The sequence below is a fragment of the Ursus americanus genome, chromosome 14, assembly GCF_024610735.1.
Source record: "Ursus americanus isolate L20-20 chromosome 14, mUrsAme1.1.p, whole genome shotgun sequence".
NCBI classification, from domain to species: domain Eukaryota; kingdom Metazoa; phylum Chordata; class Mammalia; order Carnivora; family Ursidae; genus Ursus; species Ursus americanus.
In genome coordinates, this window is record NC_142140.1 from 36489810 (window position 1) to 36509559 (window position 19750).

Sequence of the window (19750 nt, forward strand, 5' to 3'; positions counted from 1 at the left end):
CAGGTGGAAAGTATAATACATTTTTTGTGATCCTCCAGCCTGTTTTAAGTCTAACCTGTTGAAAATATCAGTAAATTACAGCAAATCTTTTCCCCAGTTTTGTGCTTTGTGAATAGCAGAACGAATAGGTTATCTGACAGGCTCCAGGAGGTTGGTTTTGAGGACAGTCAGGAGAACCCTTAAATATTCTGAACTTATAAAACTGTGTGCTTATTTGCACATTGTAAAATCATGTGTTTTCTCTGTAGTATGTCATCAAAAAGCTGAACCTCCGAAATGCCTCCAGCCGAGAGCGGCGAGCTGCTGAACAGGAAGCTCAGCTCTTGTCTCAGTTGAAGCACCCTAATATTGTCACCTACAAGGAGTCGTGGGAGGGAGGCGACGGTCTGCTGTACATCGTCATGGGCTTCTGTGAAGGAGGTGATCTGTACCGAAAGCTCAAAGAACAGAAGGGGCAGCTTCTGCCTGAGAGTCAGGTGGTGGAATGGTTTGTTCAGATCGCTATGGCTCTGCAGGTACTGTCCAGACACAGCATTCCACTTGCTCCAGGTGATGGGGATGGCAGGTGGACTTTAGGAAATGCTTCCCCAAATGTTTACGTGAAGAAAAATCCATTTATGAAGTGGACCCAATCCCTCGCTATAGCGTGAGAGTATTTCTGAATGAGTGATGTCTGTGTTGAACTAGACATGGATTTCAGTTTGTAGGGGATGCCAGTTCTCTGTTCGTTTAATATTTATAGCAAAATCAATTTTAAGGGCCCTGAGTCGACAAAGCAAAAAATGACCATGTCTGTCATCAGCTGGTCAGCTATGTCCTACTGAAAGGTGGTTGGCCTAATTAATATGCTTAAACTGTGGGGAGGTGGGCTTTAACCCTGCTGTGGCAGAGTGAGTGGAAATACAAAACATGTCTGTGTTTGAATATACACATATTCAAATGTGAGACTGTTTATGAAATACCACTCTGGAACTGGGCAGACTTGTCCAGAATGGATTGACTGTGTGTAAATTTTAAGATACTCTGTCTAAATAAAAGTGATCTTGTTATATTTGAAAATATTATTAAGCCGAAGATTTCATGAGTCTGAGGGGAATGCGCATCTGATGCTGTACAAGTTGTCTTTCTCCCTTCAGTGGGAGTTTAGAAGTGTATTTTTAACTGGATCCATTTAATGCTAAATGGTAAAATTGTCAAGGTATCAGGGAACAGCTGTGAAGGATACTGGGCAAATTAACGCATAGAACTTAATTTCTTGCTTTGGAAAGCTGTAAATCAGACTTCTCATTCAGAGATGATAAAACAGCGTTTAGTCATTTAGGTGACTGAGACTCTTTCACTCATGCGATTGTTGATGGTGTGTAAGAAGTCAGGAATAAATAAGTAGATGAGTGTTCTTATATTTAATGAAGTTTTATTTCTCTCCTCAGTATTTACATGAAAAACACATCCTTCACCGAGATCTGAAAACTCAAAATGTCTTCCTAACAAGAACAAACATCATCAAAGTGGGTGACCTAGGAATTGCTCGAGTGTTAGAGAACCACTGTGACATGGCTAGCACCCTCATCGGCACACCCTACTACATGAGCCCTGAATTGTTTTCAAACAAACCTTACAACTATAAGGTAGGATTGAGCTGCGTATGCCAGCTCACCCTGTCTCTAGGACAGTACTCATAACTTCAGAACCCATCAGATAGAAAGAGGAATTCTCTGCGAATCGGCTTAAGGAAAATGTTTTTTGGTTTTTCTTTAGATTATTTCTTTATTTATTTGAGAGAGACCGAGCGCGTGAGAGCGAGCACCAGCAGAGGGAGAGGGAGAAGCCGGCTCCTGCTGAGCGGAGAGCCCAATGCAGGGCTCGATCCCAGGACTCTGGGATCATGACCTGAGCCAAAGGCAGATGCTTAACTGCCTGAGCCACCCAGGCGCCCCAAAATGTTTTTTGTTTTGTGTTGTTTTGTTTTTTTTCAGAGGAAAAACGTCAGTAAGGCATTCTAACATTTGACTCTTTACTGTTTTTCTCTTCTAGTCGGATGTTTGGGCTCTGGGATGCTGTGTTTATGAAATGGCCACCCTGAAGCATGCTTTCAATGCAAAAGACATGAATTCTTTAGTTTATCGGATTATTGAAGGAAAGGTAAAGAATATTCTGAAACTAATTGTTTTTAGTATTTGGAGCAAGGTTAATTTAATGCCGCTTTGTAAGTAGCTATTAGCAAAAATGAGTCATCATTGATGTCGGGTGGATAGGTAAGGGTGGTAGGCCCCTTCTATGGGGAAGATTAAACTAGAAAGAGAAGGGATCGATCGTTTTTTAATATTAATTTGTGAAGGTGGCTTAAGGGTTCTGAAGAATTGGCTTTTTGAAAACCGTTGCCTTCTAACCACAGGATGTTCAGGTGCCCTGAGAGGATATTGGTAGCTTCTCCTGAGCAGCTGTGGTTAAATGAGCCCCATCTAAAATGAGTCCACTCTGGGCAAAGTACCCATTCCATCCCCAGCTTGCTCAGTGCCTGGTGATTGGAAGACACTTTGCAACAATGTAAAATAGTAATAGTAATAATAATAATAATAACAACAACAACAACAACAGTGCCTGGCGATTGGAAGACACTTTGCAACAATGTAAAATAGTAATAATAATAATAAGGAGGAGGAGGAGGAGGAGGAGGGGGAGAAATACATAAAAACGGGTCTGCTCTGATGGTGGTGCCCCTTCTCACAATTACAGGTAGCCAGTTAAGAACTGCAGAAAGCGTTGGGTACAACATAGACACCAGAGGGACCACGTTTATATGTTGAGGCTAGTTGTCTTCTGCAGTGTTCGTCATCTACACACCATGAAGTTTTAAAGCTGTAAACTACCTGCTGATTTTAATACTATGCCAAGACTCACTTTCTTAATTTCAAAATATTGAAAAACACAAAAAAAGTAAAATGCACCCGTAATTCCACTACTTAAGACAAACAAGAAAGGAGTGAAATTCTCCTCTCCTTTTATCTTTCTATCCTCTGGAGATCACCATTGCTAGGAATTTTGTGCGTAGCCTTCCCAGCATTTTCCTGTCTGTGTGTATCTCTCAGTCCGGGTGTGTATGTGCACATATGCACACAGGCGCCTTTAAAGAGTAACCGAGATGGAATCAGGCGGTACATATTGGCATGCAGCTTACTTTTTTGACTTAATATATAAGGGACATCTTTCCAGTTCGGTACCTGTCATATTTTTTAAGAAGCTGCCTATCATTTTATTAGAAGGATGTACCGTAAGCTATGCTATGGATAGATATTTGTTTCCAGTTGTTTACTGCTGTAAGAACAATGCTGCAGTGACTGTGCTGGTCCATAAGTCTTTAGGAACTCATGCTCTGATTTCTGAAGGAGGGAGTCCTCAAGTGGGACTGCTGGTTTGAAGGATATACTTTTACAGTCTCCCAACTTGCTGCTATGACACAGGACTCTAGTAAGCTTCCTGTGTGCTGGCTCTTTTCTGCTCCTGTGGATAATGACTTTAAAGAAATATTGGGAGACATCTACTTTTTCCTTATACTTTGTTTCACAAGACCAGAGTCATCATTGTGATATTATTTCTCTTTGTAGCTGCCACCAATGCCAAAAGAATATAGCCCAGAGCTGGCGGAACTGATAAGAACAATGCTGAGCAAGAGGCCCGAGGAAAGACCCTCCGTGAGGAGCATCCTGAGGCAGCCTTACATAAAGCACCAAATCTCTCTGTTTCTGGAGGCCACAAAGGCGTAAGATACTTCCCTTCCAGATAGATGGCTAAATAGGTGAATAAAAGAAGGTAGCTTCTAGAATTCTCATATGTAGAATTTATGGGGAAGTTTTATTTATTTATTTATTTTGAGAGAGAGAGAGAAGGGAGGAGGGGCAGAGGAAGAGGGAGAGAGAATCTTTTTTTTTTTTTTTTTTAAGATTTTATTTATTTATTTGACAGAGATAGAGACAGCCAGCGAGAGAGGGAACACAAGCAGGGGGAGTGGGAGACGAACAAGCAGGCTCGTAGCAGAGGAGCCTGATGTGGGGCTTGATCCCATAACGCCGGGATCACACCCTGAGCCGAAGGCAGACGCTTAACCGCTGTGCCACCCAGGCGCCCCAGGGAGAGAGAATCTTAACACAAGCTCCACACCCAGTGCAGAGCCCGACGTGGGGCTCGATCTCAGGACCCTGAGATCATGACCTGCACTGAAATCAAGAGTCAGATGCTCCACGGACTGAGCCATCCAGGTGCCCCTGTGGCGGGTTTTTTTAAACATGAAGGAAAATTGCACGATTAGGGCATATGTTGAGATTTACATAATTGATAAAGTCAGAACTCTAGAAGACCATTTAGAGAATCACTTCTACATTCCTCAGAGGGTTCCAAGACATATCAAGTATGATTCTTTCAAAAGGATATATGTTTTAAAAACCATATGAAAATGAGATTATCTAAGAAGCCTGTTATATTATGTACTATGTGAGATTAAAAAGTAAGCGCTCAAATTTCTGAGAGCTTCCAAAAGTTTCCCTCTTGACTCATATTTCTCTAGAGAACAGTTTCTTTCTTTGACTTGCAGGGGTTACCTTCACTAAACTGCTGTTCCAGGATCTAAGAGCTACATGGTCTCTGCCTTGTGACATGTTAGATTTAAGAGTAATACTAGAGGGGCGCCTGCGTGGCGCAGTTGTTAAGCGTCTGCCTTCGGCTCAGGGCGTGATCCCAGCGTTCTGGGATCGAGCCCCACGTCAGGCTCCTCCGCTGGGAGCCTGCTTCTTCCTCTCCCACTCCCCCTGCTTGTGTTCCCTCTCTCGCTGGCTGTCTCTCTCTCAAATAAATAAATAAAATCTTTAAAACAAAAAAATAAGAGTAATACTAGAGAGGCCCCGGGGGATAAAGAAAAACCATCTTTTTATTTACAGTCTATAATTTGCACCAAACAGACCTTTGGCCTTCCACAGCACTTATCTATGCCCCTGTTGAATTCCCTGTGAGTTAGCTCAGTTGTAGAAATGTCACCCTAAAGGAGTTGGGGATAGTAATCCTGTACACTTTTATTCTTCAAGTCCAGGCTGAGCACACCAGTCATTTTTACTCTCAAATTGGGCAAAGCATTTGTGGTATAATTACACATATGTGAAACTTGAAAATTGTGCTGGTTCTTCTGTACATGAGGTAATTTCTCGTTGATTTTTTATGGTGGAATAATCTTGTATTTACGGACAAGTTGCAGAGATCCTACAGAGAGTTTTGTACACCCCTCCCCCAGCTTCTATCATAAACATCTTACATTACCATGATACATTTGGCAGAACTAAGAAAACAGCAGCAGTACCTGATCGTTGACTAAACTCCAGACTTTATTTGGCCCTCGTCCAGGACCCAATCCAGGACACCATACTGCATTTAGTCCTCCTGTCTCCTCAGTCAACCAAGTTTCTCACTTTCTTGGTTTTTCATGACCTTGACTGATTTTGAGGAGTACTAGTCCAGTGTTTTGCGGAATGCCCCCTGGTTTTCAGAAAACGATTTTCTCTAAATGGAACAGTTTTTATAATACATATACACATTTCCTCAGATATGTATAAACCTTTCATCTTCACTATACTGATAATATTTTTTTCCTTTTTTTCCTCATAAAGAAAAACCTCCAAAAGTAATATTAAAAATGGCGACTCTAAATCAAAGCCTGTTGCTGCAGTGGTCTCTGGAAATGCCGAATCGAGTCATAAAGTAGCTCCCCTCCAGCCACAGTCTTCTGAGGGCCCCAAGACATATGTAATGGTGTGTATTTTAGAAACTACTAAAACGATAGGTTATTGAAGCAGATGGTATAACATGATGTCAACCATTTTACAGTGAACCATTAACTGCATTCACAGTGTCGTGCAACCACCACTTCTGTCTAGTTCCAAAACATTCCGTGTCACCGCAGAAGGAAGCCCCGAGCCATTGAGTGGTCATCCTCATTCTCTCCTCCACCTGGCCCCTGGCAACCCAATGTGTATTCTGTCTCTGTGGATTTGCCTGTTCTGAGTATTTCATGTAAACGGAATCACAATATGTGACTTTTCGCGTCTGGCTTCTTTCACTGAGCGTGATGTTTTTGCGGTAGCATGTATGTACTCTATTTTTATGTCTGAGTAATATTCCACTGTACGTGTGCACCACAGTTTGCTTATCCGTTCATTCATTGGTGGATATTGAGTTGTTTTCACCTTTTGGCTGTTGGTATGAAAATTTGGGTACAAGTCTTTGGGTCCCTGTTTTCAGTGCTTTTGGGATATATACCTAGGAGTGGAATTGCTGGGTCGGGTGGTAGTTCTAGAATTACTTTCTGAACAGCCAACACACTGCTTTCCAGAATGATTGCATTTTGCTTTCCCACCAGCTAGTGCACAAGAGCTCCGGTTTCTCCATAACCTCACCAACTCTTGTGATTTTCTGCTTTTCTGCTTCTAGCCATCCTAGTGAACGTGAGGTGGTATCTCAGTGTAGTTTTGACCTGCGTTTCCCTAATGACTAACAACAAAGCATCTTCGCACAAGCTTCTCGGCCATTTGTATTCCTTCTCTGGAGAAATGTCTGTTAAGCGCTTTGCCCACTTTTTAGTTGGGTTTTTTTGTATTTTTGTTGTTGAGTTCTCAGAGTTCTTCTAAGAACTTTTGCACAGTAGATCCTTTCAGATACATGACTTACAGATATTTCTTCTCATGCTCTAGGTTGGCTCGTCACTTTCTTGATAATGTCCCTTTTTGCACAAAAGCTTTTAATTTTGATGAAGCCCAGTTTTATCTGTTTTTTCTTCTGTGGCTTGTGCTTTTGATGTCATATCTAAGAATTCCTTGCCAAATCCAAGTTCATGATGATGTATGCCTGTGTTTCCTTCTAGGAGTTTTATAATTCTGGCTCTTATATTTAGGTTGTTGATTCGTTTTTAAATTTTTTAATTTTCTGTTTATTGTGGTGACATAGATATACATAGAATTTGCTATTCTTAAAAAATATTTATTTTAGAGAGAGATATATATATATATAGAGAGAGAGAGCACAAGCAGGAGGGGCAGAGAGAGAGAGAATCTCAAGCAGACTCCATGCTGAGTGCGGAGCCCAGTGTGTGGTTTGATCCCACAACCCTGAGATCCCAACCTAAGCCGAAACCATGAGTCAGATGCTTACCCAACTGTGCCACCCAGGCGCCCTAGAGCTTGCCATTTTGAGCCACCTCTAAGCCTACAATTCAGTGGCCTTAACTACACTCACAATATTGTGCAGCCATCACCATTATCTTCCAAAACCCTTTCATCACTCCAAGTAAACTCTGTACTCATTAAGCAATAGTTCCCTGTTATTCCTTTTTCCAGGCCCCGGTAACCTCTAATCTACTTTCTGTCTCTATGAGTTTGCCTGTTCTAGATGAGTGGGATCATATAGTATGTCCTGTTGTGTCTGGCTTATTTCATTTAGCGTGTTTTTAAGGCTCATCCATGTTGTAGCATGTACCAGTACTTCATTCCTTTTTATGGCTGATAATATTCCATTGTTATGTGCATATCATATTTTGTTTATCCCTTCATCTGCTGATGGACATTTAGGTTGTTTCCACCTTTTGGCCAGTGTGAATAATGCTGCTATAAACATTGGTCAGCAAGTATCTGCTTGAGTCCCTACTTTCAGTTCTTTGGGGTATTTACCTAGGAGTGATATTGCCGGGTCATGTAGTCATTCTATGTTTAACTTTCTGAGGAACCTGCTGTACCTTTTTGAGTTGATTTTATGTGGTGTGAGGAGGGCTGTAATAAGTTGGAAGCATATTTTCATCAGGGTGAAGACAAATGTTTGTCCCAGGAGAAACCCACAGTCACTGGCCCCTTGAAGACACCAGCAAGTCTGAAAGGCCACAGCTGCAAACCAGACGTGAGCAATACCTCAGAATCACTAGCCACGATCAGTAAAGTGAAAATTGACATCTTACCCGCAGAAAGAAGGGATTCACTGAGCGACGGCTTAGTTCGGGAGAATCAGCTAAGACACTTAGATGCCTCTAAGGAGCTAGAAGGTAAATGCAGTATTTCTCAAGTGAAGGGGAAGCTGCAGGATGGTACTGAGCCCAGCCCTCAACCGCGAAACCTAATTCCCACATCGTCCTCTGGTGATGTCACTGGGGAAAGGAATGATGACCCAGTGAGACCTCTGCGGCCCCTCAACCAAGACCAAAAGCCGAAAGAGCAGGTGAGTGATATGCATGAGGTGCTGGTTTCAGAGAGAAAACTGGAAAGCGCGGTTACGAAGATGTGGAATGTGGCGTTTATTGTGTTCTAGTTGGCATTTTAGGAAAATCAGTTATTCTGTGTGCCTCTTTAAACATAACAGAAGCCAAAGGATAGGACCCGCAGGATTCTTGGGTGCCTTGTGCCCACCATAGGGTATTTGGTGGAAGCTTGCTATTTGTATGTTTTCTCCCATTTCTTTGTTGCTCTTCCTTAGACCTCCACATGGATAGGTAGTTCCGCCAAGCAGGTAACATCACATTTCTTCTTGCGCTTGGAAAGTTAGTGATTGATCTTATTTCTTAAGGAATAAAAAAAAGTATTTTATGTGTTGAAACCAAAGGGGAAGGAAGAGAAGAAGAAAAGGAAAGGAGCAAAAGGATTTTGATACTAAGAGACTGTTCTGAGTAAATTTAAAAGTTAAAACTTCTACTTGAACTTGGAAAGAAGTGTAAGTTAGATGAAACATGGCAACAGGGTAATAGCTAAGGATTAGACAGAAAGCCAGAACATTTGGTGACCTTTTCATTTTTATATGTAAAATATTCTAAAAACATATTTAAGATGTATTTTAACTATTTTTATAATCCATGCTAAAATAGTTAAATTTGATATATTAAATATATTTTTATATTTGATCTTTCATATAAGATATAAAAAAACTATTTCATACATTTATAATCAAATATTTTATTTTTATCTTTTTAAAAGATTTTATTTATTTGAGAGAGAGGGAGAGAGAGTGAGCACGTGCGTGCACAAGCAGGGAAAGGGCCAGAGAGAAGGAGAAGCAGGCTCCCCACTGAGCAGGGAGCTGGACATGGGGCTTGATCCCAGGACCCTGGGATCATGACCTGAGCCGAAGGCAGACGCTTAACTGACTGAGCCACCCAGGCGCCCCTATATTGAAATGTTTTAAATAAATTTTTGTTTTTATGGAAAAGTCCAAGTATAATGCTTTTGTCATTTAAAGTCATTGGATTGAAGTCTTAAACTTTCTTTGGACACTGGAATTCTTAGTACTTTGTGGATAAAACTATGTGTCCTGCTTGTTCTGCTTGGCTCTCAAATTATATTCAGAGAATCTCAAGCCGACTCCATGTGGAGCGTGGGGCTCAATCTCATGACCCTGAGATCATGAGCTGAAATCAAGAGTCGGCTGCTTAACGGACTAAGCTACCCAGGCACCCCAGAAAAGAAGTTTTTTTAAAAAATGTAAATCAAATATCAGCAGTTTCTAGTTAGTAACAATCTGAGTAGTTTAATTAAAATAATTATTTATTTGTTGAGGGGGGCCACCTGGGTGGCTCAAATGGTTAGGCGTCTGCCTTCAGCTCGAGTCATGATCTCTGGGTCCTGAGGTCGGGCTCCCAGCTCAGCGGGGAGTCTTCTTCTCCCTCTCCCTCTGTCTCTCCCCTTCCTCATGCTCGCTCTCTCTCTCTAGCTCTCTGTCTCAAGTGAATAAATAAAATCTTAAAAAAAATATGTATATATATAATTATTTATTTGGGGGCACCTGTGTGGTACAGTTGGTTAAGTGTCCAAGTCTTGGTTTCAACTCAGGTTGAGATCTCGGTTGTGAGATCGAGCCCTGCCTCAGGCTCTGCCCTGAGCGTGGAGCCTGCTTGGGATTCTCTGCCCCTCCCGTTCATGCTCTCTCTTGCTCTGTCAGATAAATAAATCTTTTTTAAAAAGTAAGTACTTTATTTGGGAAAAGATTAAAAAAGCCAGAATATGTGGGTAACCAATGTCAGCATTTTGTCTTTGCCTGTCAGCACTGCAAATGAGCATGCATTTTGAGAAAGACACTCCTCCTCATTTCCAGTTATAATTTTACAATAGTTTGGCCGTTTGGAAGTTCAAAAGAATTTCATTATTCTGTTTTCTTTTTTGTTTGTTTTTATTTTATTATCTCTAAGGATCAAGTTGCTGGTGAATGTGTTACAGAAAAACCAGACAGAACCCACCCGGGTTTACAGCCACAGAGCTCCGGCTCTGAGCCTTCCCTCTCTCGACAGCGACGACAGAATAAAAGAGAACAGCCCGAGCACGGTGGGGAAGAGAGACAGGTCAGCAGAGAGCTCCGTGGAGTAAGTCATTGTTCTGCTGCTTGGGAAATAGACTTCGTTTAGAATGATTAGCACTTGCCAAAAAGGCACGTAAGAAATGCAGGAAACATATGGAGAGGGGTGGCAATGGGGAGATGCTAACTAGTAGTTTTCAAATCTCAGGGAGTTGGAAAAAGAGTAAAGATTTTCTCTTCCCCAGCAAAAATGGACATCTTGAGAGTTAAGGGAATAAGCTAACAAGAGTAAATTTCTGATCCCTCCTGTGTTATACTGATGAATAGTTTCTTCCTTCTGCATAAAATCATGTTGACACCTAATTTCTTGAAGTGACTTTCACAAGCTCCCTCTCTATCAGCTTCTTAGATGGTAATTCACTTTTGGCAGAGTTTCTTTCCAATAAAGTGCAATGTTTTGAAGTTTTTGAGAGCAAATCATTAATAAATACAAGGGAGACTTACTGGTGAGGGAACTTTGTAGGTGGCTATATAGGAAATTGATAATTTTCCACTTCCCCCTTTTTAATTATTTAAGTTCCAGGAAGCTCCTCCTCGACTTTTGCCTTCTCTTCCCACTGTTGGAAAAATGGATGTCATATTAACACAAAAAGATGCTGAAAACCAAAGTAGAGTGTCTGTTGGGTCTGCTGCGAGCTATTCGAGGAGCAGGGAGGTGTTATCATCAAAGGTTTGTGAGAGTGTATATTAGATTTTTTTTTCAACCTTCTTTTAAAACTTTTTTGGTTGTAAAAATCCTGCATATGTTGTGAAGTTTTTGTATTAAAACATCTTAGCCGGGGCGCCTGGGTGGCTCAGTTGGTTAAGCGCCTGCCTTCAGCTCAGTTCATGATCCCAGGGTCCTGGGATCAAGCCCTGCGACGGGCTCCTTGCTCAGTGGGGAGCCTGCTTCTCCCTCTCCCTCCCTCCCCCTGCTTATGCGCACTCTATCTCTGTCAAATAAATAAATAAAATCTTAAAAACAAAACAGAACATCTTAGCCCTGCTTTTTGCCAAACAACAGAGGGGACAAATTTTTGATTCTCAGCAGAAGCTTTTATTGAAAGGGATGGAATCTGTAGTTCCAGGGATGGTCACTTCCACTTAATTAAGGAAACTAAGTAGATTCTGAATGTAAGAAATGTGAAATTTCCATTTGCCCTTCCAAAAATGAGTACTTACCAGAAATGAGGGTTCTGATCATTCCTAGCTAGTAGTTGTAACTGTGATGTGGATTGGTTTCAAACAGACACTCCTTTAAATACCTGTGCAGGGCCTTTCCTATAGTGCTGGATGATATGTCAAACATTGCAGCTGTTACAAAGATAGTGAGTAGGAGTGAAAGTAACTAACTCTCTTTAAAAGGATCGACCATTATCAGCAAGAGAGAGGAGGCGACTAAAGCAGTCACAGGAAGAGGTGCTCCCTTCAGGTAAAGTTTTCTCTTCCCTTCATCTATTGGAGGTTGTTGGTTTGGCTTATGGATATAGCATTGGTTCTGATTGTGAGGTGTGAAGAATTTTCAGCATCAGTGATCCATTTGGGAAACAGATTTGGAAGAATTTTTGAAATTTCTTAGGCCTTTAAAATAAATCAGCATAGGCTGTTGGGTCAGAGGAAGAGGATATTAAAACAAGAGCAAGAGGGCTTTGAGTGGCATTCCCTTCTGGGAGATTTCAGACAGGAAATGGAGTGAGCGTTTAATTTGTTTCCGTGTTCAGATTCTGCGGGTCAGGAGGGGCTGTCTTCTCAGGAACAGAGGGATGAAGCTGGGAGAATGGTGCTGCCCTGGACCGAGGGCTGCGATCATTCTTATTACTATAATCTAAAGACAGTACTAGCTGATTCTGTTTATTGAATAGACTGACTGTGGCTCAAGCATTATGGGAAGCATTTTAAGAACGTTATCTCATCTCCTGTTTACCGTAACTGTCAAAGGTAGGCAGCACTATCTGCATTTTGCAGCCGAGGAAACTGAGGCTTAGAGAGGTTACGTAACATGACCAGGGTCACAGAGCTGGTGGCCCTAGAACTGAGGTTTGAACTGAGTTGTCACACATGAGTGAGGACGAGTGTGCTGTCTGAGTTACTTCTAGTCCGGCACTTGCCGTAAAGCCCTCTTCTGTGGAGGCCAGCCCACCACAGACTGCTGCTGGGGGTGGTCACTTTTTCAGGCCCTTCAGTGAGGAGAGCTTCTCTGAGTGCATCGGGGCCCGGGAAGCCACAAGAAGAAGGCCAGCCCCCCCCTGCCCAACGGTTGTCTTCTGACTGCACTGCCGCTCGGGTACGTTACACGGTCCTACGGAAAAGGGGGGCAGGTCTACATCTGGCGAGCCTAATACAGGAAACCTTGTAAACGCCAGCTCCGTTGATTTCTAGGATGGCCCTGCCTTAAGTTATACTTTTTCACTCTTGATAAGGGAGAGAACTGGAGAATAATAACTAAAAAGAGTATTTTGCTCCGTTAAAGGAATGAGTTTTTTAGGTGCTCTTATAAGCGGTTGGTAGCTTAGTTACTATTTTTTTTAGGTAGTGTTTAAAACAGGACTTCCAGAGAGCTTCCACTAGGCAACATTTTGCTTATTCTGTTGTGTAACCAGTATACCTGCCTACCTGGCCAAATTTTAGTCTCATTTGCTTATCTTTGCTCAGTTTCCTGTTTGTGTCTGAGTTCCTTAGCTTCTTGCCTAGGGAGGAGGCAGGGGCAACATCTAGCGGCTAAATGGGTAGTTGCAAGGTTTCCACCAATGTTCGTTTTCTGTGTAATGATACCCAGGGAATAATTATCCATTTTTCTCTGTTGCGGTTTTTGACATTATTTCTGGGAGGATATAATTATTTAAAGAAATAGAAACTTCCTGCTTTTAAAGTAAGGAAGATTTGTTGCTTTAACAGTATTCTGTGAATAATTTGTTTCACTGATCAAGATATTCCTCTTCATTTTCCGAAGTTGGAAGGTTTGTGTATAATTAAATCAAGCAATCCTTTAAGGTATTTTAACAAAGAGTCTCAGATATAAGCAAACTGAGGTTGCTTTTATTTAGGTGGCATTTTATCTAGCTTAAAATTCCTTAGATTACCAGCCCTCTGCTTAGTAATTGGGGTACCAGAACTGTTTGCCTGCTCTCTTCTGGAAAGGAAATTTCTTCAAGCTGAGACTTTCCAGGGCCTTGTAAAACTTTACGTTAATGTTCTTCAGGGTTCACTCGTGAACTTTATGGGTGAACTGGGACATCATTTGGGTAAAGTAACTTCAACTTTTAGATCATTAGTTTCCTTCCTGTTAAATTGGACCCAGGTGCACACTGTGTCTAGACATCGCATCTAAGAGTGTTGCATGTATTATGTTCTGGTTGTGTTGTCATGTGGAATTTTGTTTTTCCAAACATTAAAGGAAAGGAAACTCATCCACTGTCTGTCTGAGGATGAATTCTGTTCTTCTACAAGTTCAGCTGATAAATCAGATGGGGATTCCAAGGAACGGTAAGATTCTTATTTTTCTGTCTCCTCTCATAAACAGTTTCTATTTTGATTAGTCCTAAATGTGTATTCAGACCTGTAGTGCTGTCATCAATAACATTATAAATGAGTTTTGGTACATGTTAGAGCTAAAACTATCTCTTCTGATGAACACATCTTGATTTTATTCAGAATTCTTATAGAATGTCTTCTTAGATCTCTGGTTTATAGTTTTTATCAGATTTGCAAAAATTTTGACTGTTACTTTTTCATAATTTTTTTGGTCTCCCTTTTGCCTTCTTGAGGATTTTAATTACGTATATATTAGATTGTTTAAAGTTGTCCCATAGTTCACTGATGGTGTTCGTGTTTTTTAGACATTTTTTCTGTTTCATTTTTGATAGATTCTACTGCCCTGTCTTTGGGTTCACTGTTTTCTTCTATAGCATCTAGCCTGCTAATCCTATCTCATGTATTCGACACACTGTATTTTTAATTTCCAGGAGTTCTATTTGGGTCTTTTTATAACTTCCGTGCCTCTCCTTAATATGTTAATGCATTTCTCTACCTTGGACATGTGGAATATATTTATAATAACCACTTTAATGTCTGTATCTACAAAGTCTATCACTTTTGTCACCTTTGGGTCTCTTGCTATTAACTGATTTTTTTTTCTCTTCATAAGTGTGTGCTATTTTTCTGCTTCTTTGCATGTCTGGTATTTTTGACTGGATGCCAGACATTGTCAAGTTTATCTCATTGGGGGCTGGTATTTTTTTTATTGCTTTAAATATTCTGGAACTTTGGGGCGCCTGGGTGGCACAGCGGTTAAGCGTCTGCCTTCAGCTCAGGGCGTGATCCCGGCGTTATGGGATCGAGCCCCACATCAGGCTCCTCTGCTATGGGCCTGCTTCTTCCTCTCCCACTCCCCCTGCTTGTGTTCCCTCTCTCGCTGGCTGTCTCTATCTCTGTCAAATAAATAAATAAAATCTTAAAAATAAATAAATAAATAAATAAATATTCTGGAACTTTGTACATGGACTAAAAATAGTTGGGCAGAATTTATACATAGAACCTGGGGCTTCTTTCTGGTCTCTCTTTTCTAAGATTTCACTCTCACTTTCTAGTGTCTGTGGTTGTCTTGAACTCTGTCCTTTGGTTTTGCAGGCCAGAAAGACTGTGGGTTTTCTGTTGTACGTTAGTGACCTATGGCCTGCCCTTAGGCTAAAAAATGTTGGTGCCCCTCCAGAACCTGCCTACAGGTTTTGTACATTCTCCATTGTCTTCACATACTGGATTTTTGTATTTTGCTGAGTTTATACTTACATATGGAAGGGTCTGTCTGTAAGAGCTTTCTTAGCTATTTAAAAGCAGAACATTCGTAAATGGTGTTTTGTATATAATTTTTTAATGAAAACTTCTCATAAAGCCAGTGAAATCAGGGGAATGGGGATTTTTTTTTTTCCCCCAGGAAAGGTCATACAAATGAAATGAGTGACTTGGTGCAGTTGATGACTCAGACCCTAAAATTGGAGTCTAAGGAGAACTATGAAGATCTCCTGGTTCCAGAGCCAGTGTCAGAATTTAAACTTCATCGGAAGTACCGGGATACGTTGATACTTCATGGGAAAGTTGCAGAAGAAGCTGAGGACCTCCATGTTAAAGAGCTACCTTCCGGTGATTTATTCTTCTACAGCAAACTGGAGAGCATGCTTATTGGAGAAATGTGTCACACCAAGAAGATAATGCTCCCAAAATCTTTTTTGCTTTTTTATTTTTTGTTTGGATAGCTCCATAAAAGGCATATCTTATTTTATGCAGCAAGTTGTGTTCCTGAAAAGTTGCATGAAAATTGTTTCTTTAAATAAACATGAATGCATGTTTGGATTTTTCATGTGGCTTTTCTTGAAATTGGACAGTTGTGGATTTTAGGTCTAGGAGGTGTAAGTTCATATATACATTTGTCATCATTAAAAATACATGAAGTTATTAAACCTAACACTTGTCAAAGTGTTTTTTTTAAAACACTTTTTTTAAAGTGTTTTAAAAAACATGTTCTTCCTGCCGTAGTGGCGGAAGTATTTATTTTTCCCTATCTTTGTTAATTGCTTTTTTGCTGTCATGCCAGGTTCTGAAAAGATCAGAAGAATAGTTGAAGTTTTGAGAGCAGATGTAATCCAGGGCCTGGGGATTCAGCTTTTAGAACAGGTGTATGACCTTTTGGAAGAAGAGGATGAATTGGAGAGAGAGGTGAGTATCGCATTAGCTGTGTTAGCTGCTTATGCTATAGAATTCTTTTTAACAGACTTTTCAAATTTAATTAACGTACTGTACATTTCACCCATTTAAAGTGTACCATTTGGTGGTTTTTAGTATGTTCGCAGAGTTGTACAGCCATTACCACAACCAATGTTGGAACATTTAATACCCCCAGAAGAGACTCTGTACTCATCACTCTGCCCTCAAGCCCTCCACCCTTAAGCAACCACTGCTATTTTGATGTCTATAGATTTGCCTATTCTGGACATTTCATTTAAATGGACTCTTATAAAACCTGTAGTCTTTTGTGATTGGTTTCTTTCAGTTAGCATAATGTTTTCAAGATTCATCTGTGTTGTAGCATATATCACATTCTTCATTGCTTTGTATGGTCAGGTAATATTCCATTATATGGCTATACCACATTTTGTTCATCAACTGATGGACATTAGGTGGTTTCCCCTTTGTAACTATTATGAATAATGCTGCTATGCACATTTATTTTTGTGTGGACATGTATTTTCATTTTTCTTGGGTAGGTACCTAGGAGTGAAAATTGCTAAGTCATATAGAAAGTCTGTGTTAACATTTTGAAGGACCGCCAGACTGTTTTCCAAAGCAGCTGTACCATTTTCCATTCCCATCAGTAATGTAGGAGGGTTCTAATTTCTCCACATTCTTGTCAACACTTGTTATTGTCATCATTTTGATAATAACCATCCTAGCAGGTGGGAAGTGATACCTCATTATGGTTTTGATTTGCGTTTCCCTAATGGGTGACGATGTTGGCATCTTTCAGCGCTTCTTGGTCATCTGTCTGTGTTTTTCAGAGACACATCTATTCTGACCTTTTACAGATCTTAAAATTGTTATTTATCTTTTTATTGTTGAGTTGTAAGAGTAGTTTGTATGTTCTAGATACAAGTGCTTTATCAGATATGAGATTTATAAGAAGTTTTCCCTATTCTGTGGTGGTGTTTTCACTTCCTTTATGGCATTGTTTGTAGCACAAAAGATTTTAATTTTGTTGAAGTCTAATTTATTTATTTTATTTTTTGTCATTTGTAGTTTTGGTACCATATCTAAGAAGGCTTTCCCTAAGCTAAGGTCTTGAAGATTTATTCCTATCTTTTCTTCTAAGAGTTTTATCACACAAGTTCTTACAAATAGGTCTGTAATCCATTTGAGTTAATTGTACAAGGAAGGGCTTCATCTTTATTCTTTTGCATGTGGATATCCATTTGTCTCCGCAAACTGTTCTTTTCCTATGAATTGTCTTGGCACCTTGTTGAAAATCAGTTGACCATAATGTAAGGATTTATTTCTAGACTCTTGATTATGTTCCATTGATTTAAGTCTCTGTTTATGTCTGTACTACACTGTCTTCATTACTGTAGCATTGTAGTAAGTTTTGAAATCAGAACGTGTTAGTCTTCCAACTTTGCCCTTTTTTTTCAAGACTCTTTTGGCCATTATTTGCATTTCCATGTGAGTTTTAGGATCAACTTATTAATTTTTGTAAAAACGCCAGCTGGGATTTTGATTAGGATGCTGTAGAATCATTCTCTAAATAAATTTTAGTTCGACTCACCTTACTTTTCTGCTTAAAGTTACTGTTATCGTACTAAAATCTTATTTCTTTTTGAGAGATTCATTATATATGCTCACCTATTTGAAATTGAACAGTAAGGCATATTTATGTTTATAGAACACAAACAGTTCTATACCAATTTAAAAAAAATTGCCTTTTCTTGTCTGATACAAAGGTAATAAATACATGGTTGTTGTAGAACATTTAGAATATACAGATTTAAAAATAAAAATCAGTGTACTCTTAGCCCGCAGTGATTCCAGATTTTGTTGTTCATCACTCCATAAATAGTAGTAGCATTTACTACTACTAACACGGTTTTCTAAGCACACTACATGTATTAAGTCATTTAAATCTCCAGCAATCCATTGAAGTTGTTACAAGTGACTCACTTTACAGACGAAGACTCTGAGGCACAGAGAGATTAAATGAGTTGCCCAAAGTCACACTGCTAACAGTTGGCTGAACAACTGGCCTTCAGTGCAGACAGTCTGATTCCAGAGCCCGTGTTCTCAACCACTGTTCTCTACTGCCTTTTATTCTCTTATACATATGTCTGTGGTTCGTTGTGTATGTACGCCTCCATCACATCCATATATGTATCATAGCCTTTTTTTAAAAACCCAAACAGGAAATATATTGTACACAGTTTGTAGTGTGTGTTTTTCACGTAATGGTACAACTGAGCTTAGACACACAGCCAGGTCCTGGTAATAAAAACCACTCTTGAGTGTTCCTGTGCTTCTGAGGCCACTGCTCTTTTCCTGTTCTCCCAGGGGCTAGTTCCTGATTGGCTCATGCAGATTATTCTCCAGCGTGTCAGTTGCATTACATCACACCTGCGTTACGGAAACTTTCAGAGTAGTGCCTCAACAAACATTTTTTGACTAGTTATACTTTAAAAATATTTATATTTCTAGTTTTTTGGTGATAGTAATAGCAACAATGGTGAAGCCTTAAATTCCTAGAAATACAGTTGCTTCTCTACCAGTTCATTTTATTGTTTTGGATTCATTATCTTATTTTATTCAAATACCAGTCTGAACACACATGGTCCAAGAACACTCAAACCAGATGTAAACAGATGTTAAAGATTGATCTTTAAACATCATAGTCAGTGATGTCACACTTGCCTATGAGCTCACCAACATAAAACTACATCCACACCCCAGTGGCCACCAACCCATTCAGCAGAGCTTCCTTAACTCTGAGTTGTTGGAAGCTAATCGTTTGAACACTCTTGATTATTTTTTTCAAACTCTGAATAGCTGTAGGGATCTCAGCAGAGATTGGTTGGAAGAACCAGCTCAACCTTGGCATACTGCCAAAATGTTGCCAAAGCTTTGAGTAAGTCACAGCAGTGCCAGGGCCTTCTCTGACAGGTTACAGACAAACTGGGCCATGTCCAGGATGGAGAGTCTGTTATCCTGGATGGCCGCTGAATGTCACTTCTCCAGCAATTTAATAGTAAATGATATCTAAGTGTTCTAAATTTTTATTTTAAAATAATTTTAGACTAGCAGAAAGTTGCAAAAAGAATATAAAGAATTCCTGAATACTCCTCATCTATATTCCCTAATATTACTATTCTGTCACTTTTGCTTCATTATTCTCTTTCTTCACATGTATAATTATTTTTCTGTCCATTTATGAGAATGTCTCTCCACCCCTAAATTTATCGGTATATTTCCTAAAAACAAGAATATGTCCTTATAGGGGTGCCTGGGTGGCTCAGTTGGTTGGGTGTGCAACTCTTGGTTTTGGCTCAGGTCCTGATCTTGGGGTTTTGGGATCAAGCCCCCATCAGGCACCACACTGAGTGCAGAGCCTGCTTGGGATTCTCTCTCTCTCTCTGAAAAAAATAAATAAAAAGAATATGTCCTTATGTAACCACAGCTCGGTGATCAAATTCAGATAATTAACATTGATACAATACCATTATCTAATCTACAGATCTTACTTAAATTTTACTAACTGTCATGCTGATATCCTTTATAGTGAAAGAAAAAAAATCTTTCTATTCTAGGATTCAGTAGATTCAACTCAATCAGGTTGAATTAAATTAAGGATTACCTTTTTAAATAGGTTTATTAAGATACA

At 40.0% G+C, this 19750-nt stretch overlaps 1 protein-coding gene and 1 pseudogene across 2 annotated transcripts in view; one reads left to right on the top strand and one right to left on the bottom strand.

The window, feature by feature from the left end:
* Positions 1-19750, top strand: part of NEK4 (NIMA related kinase 4) — a 34504-nt gene that overhangs the window by 1866 nt on the left and 12888 nt on the right. The window contains exons 2-14 of one of the 2 annotated variants that reach the window (XM_045807330.2): positions 249-515; positions 1431-1628; positions 2035-2142; positions 3606-3760; positions 5652-5793; positions 7834-8241; positions 10199-10369; positions 10880-11032; positions 11707-11773; positions 12516-12625; positions 13736-13824; positions 15272-15477; positions 15929-16050. In XM_045807330.2, coding sequence (XP_045663286.2) covers positions 249-515; positions 1431-1628; positions 2035-2142; positions 3606-3760; positions 5652-5793; positions 7834-8241; positions 10199-10369; positions 10880-11032; positions 11707-11773; positions 12516-12625; positions 13736-13824; positions 15272-15477; positions 15929-16050 — 2196 coding nt within the window. The remainder of the gene's footprint in view (positions 1-248; positions 516-1430; positions 1629-2034; positions 2143-3605; positions 3761-5651; positions 5794-7833; positions 8242-10198; positions 10370-10879; positions 11033-11706; positions 11774-12515; positions 12626-13735; positions 13825-15271; positions 15478-15928; positions 16051-19750) is intronic. The other variant, XM_045807332.2, reaches the window with a different exon arrangement.
* On the bottom strand, positions 18740-19053 carry LOC123798747 (ATP synthase F(0) complex subunit g, mitochondrial pseudogene; annotated as a pseudogene).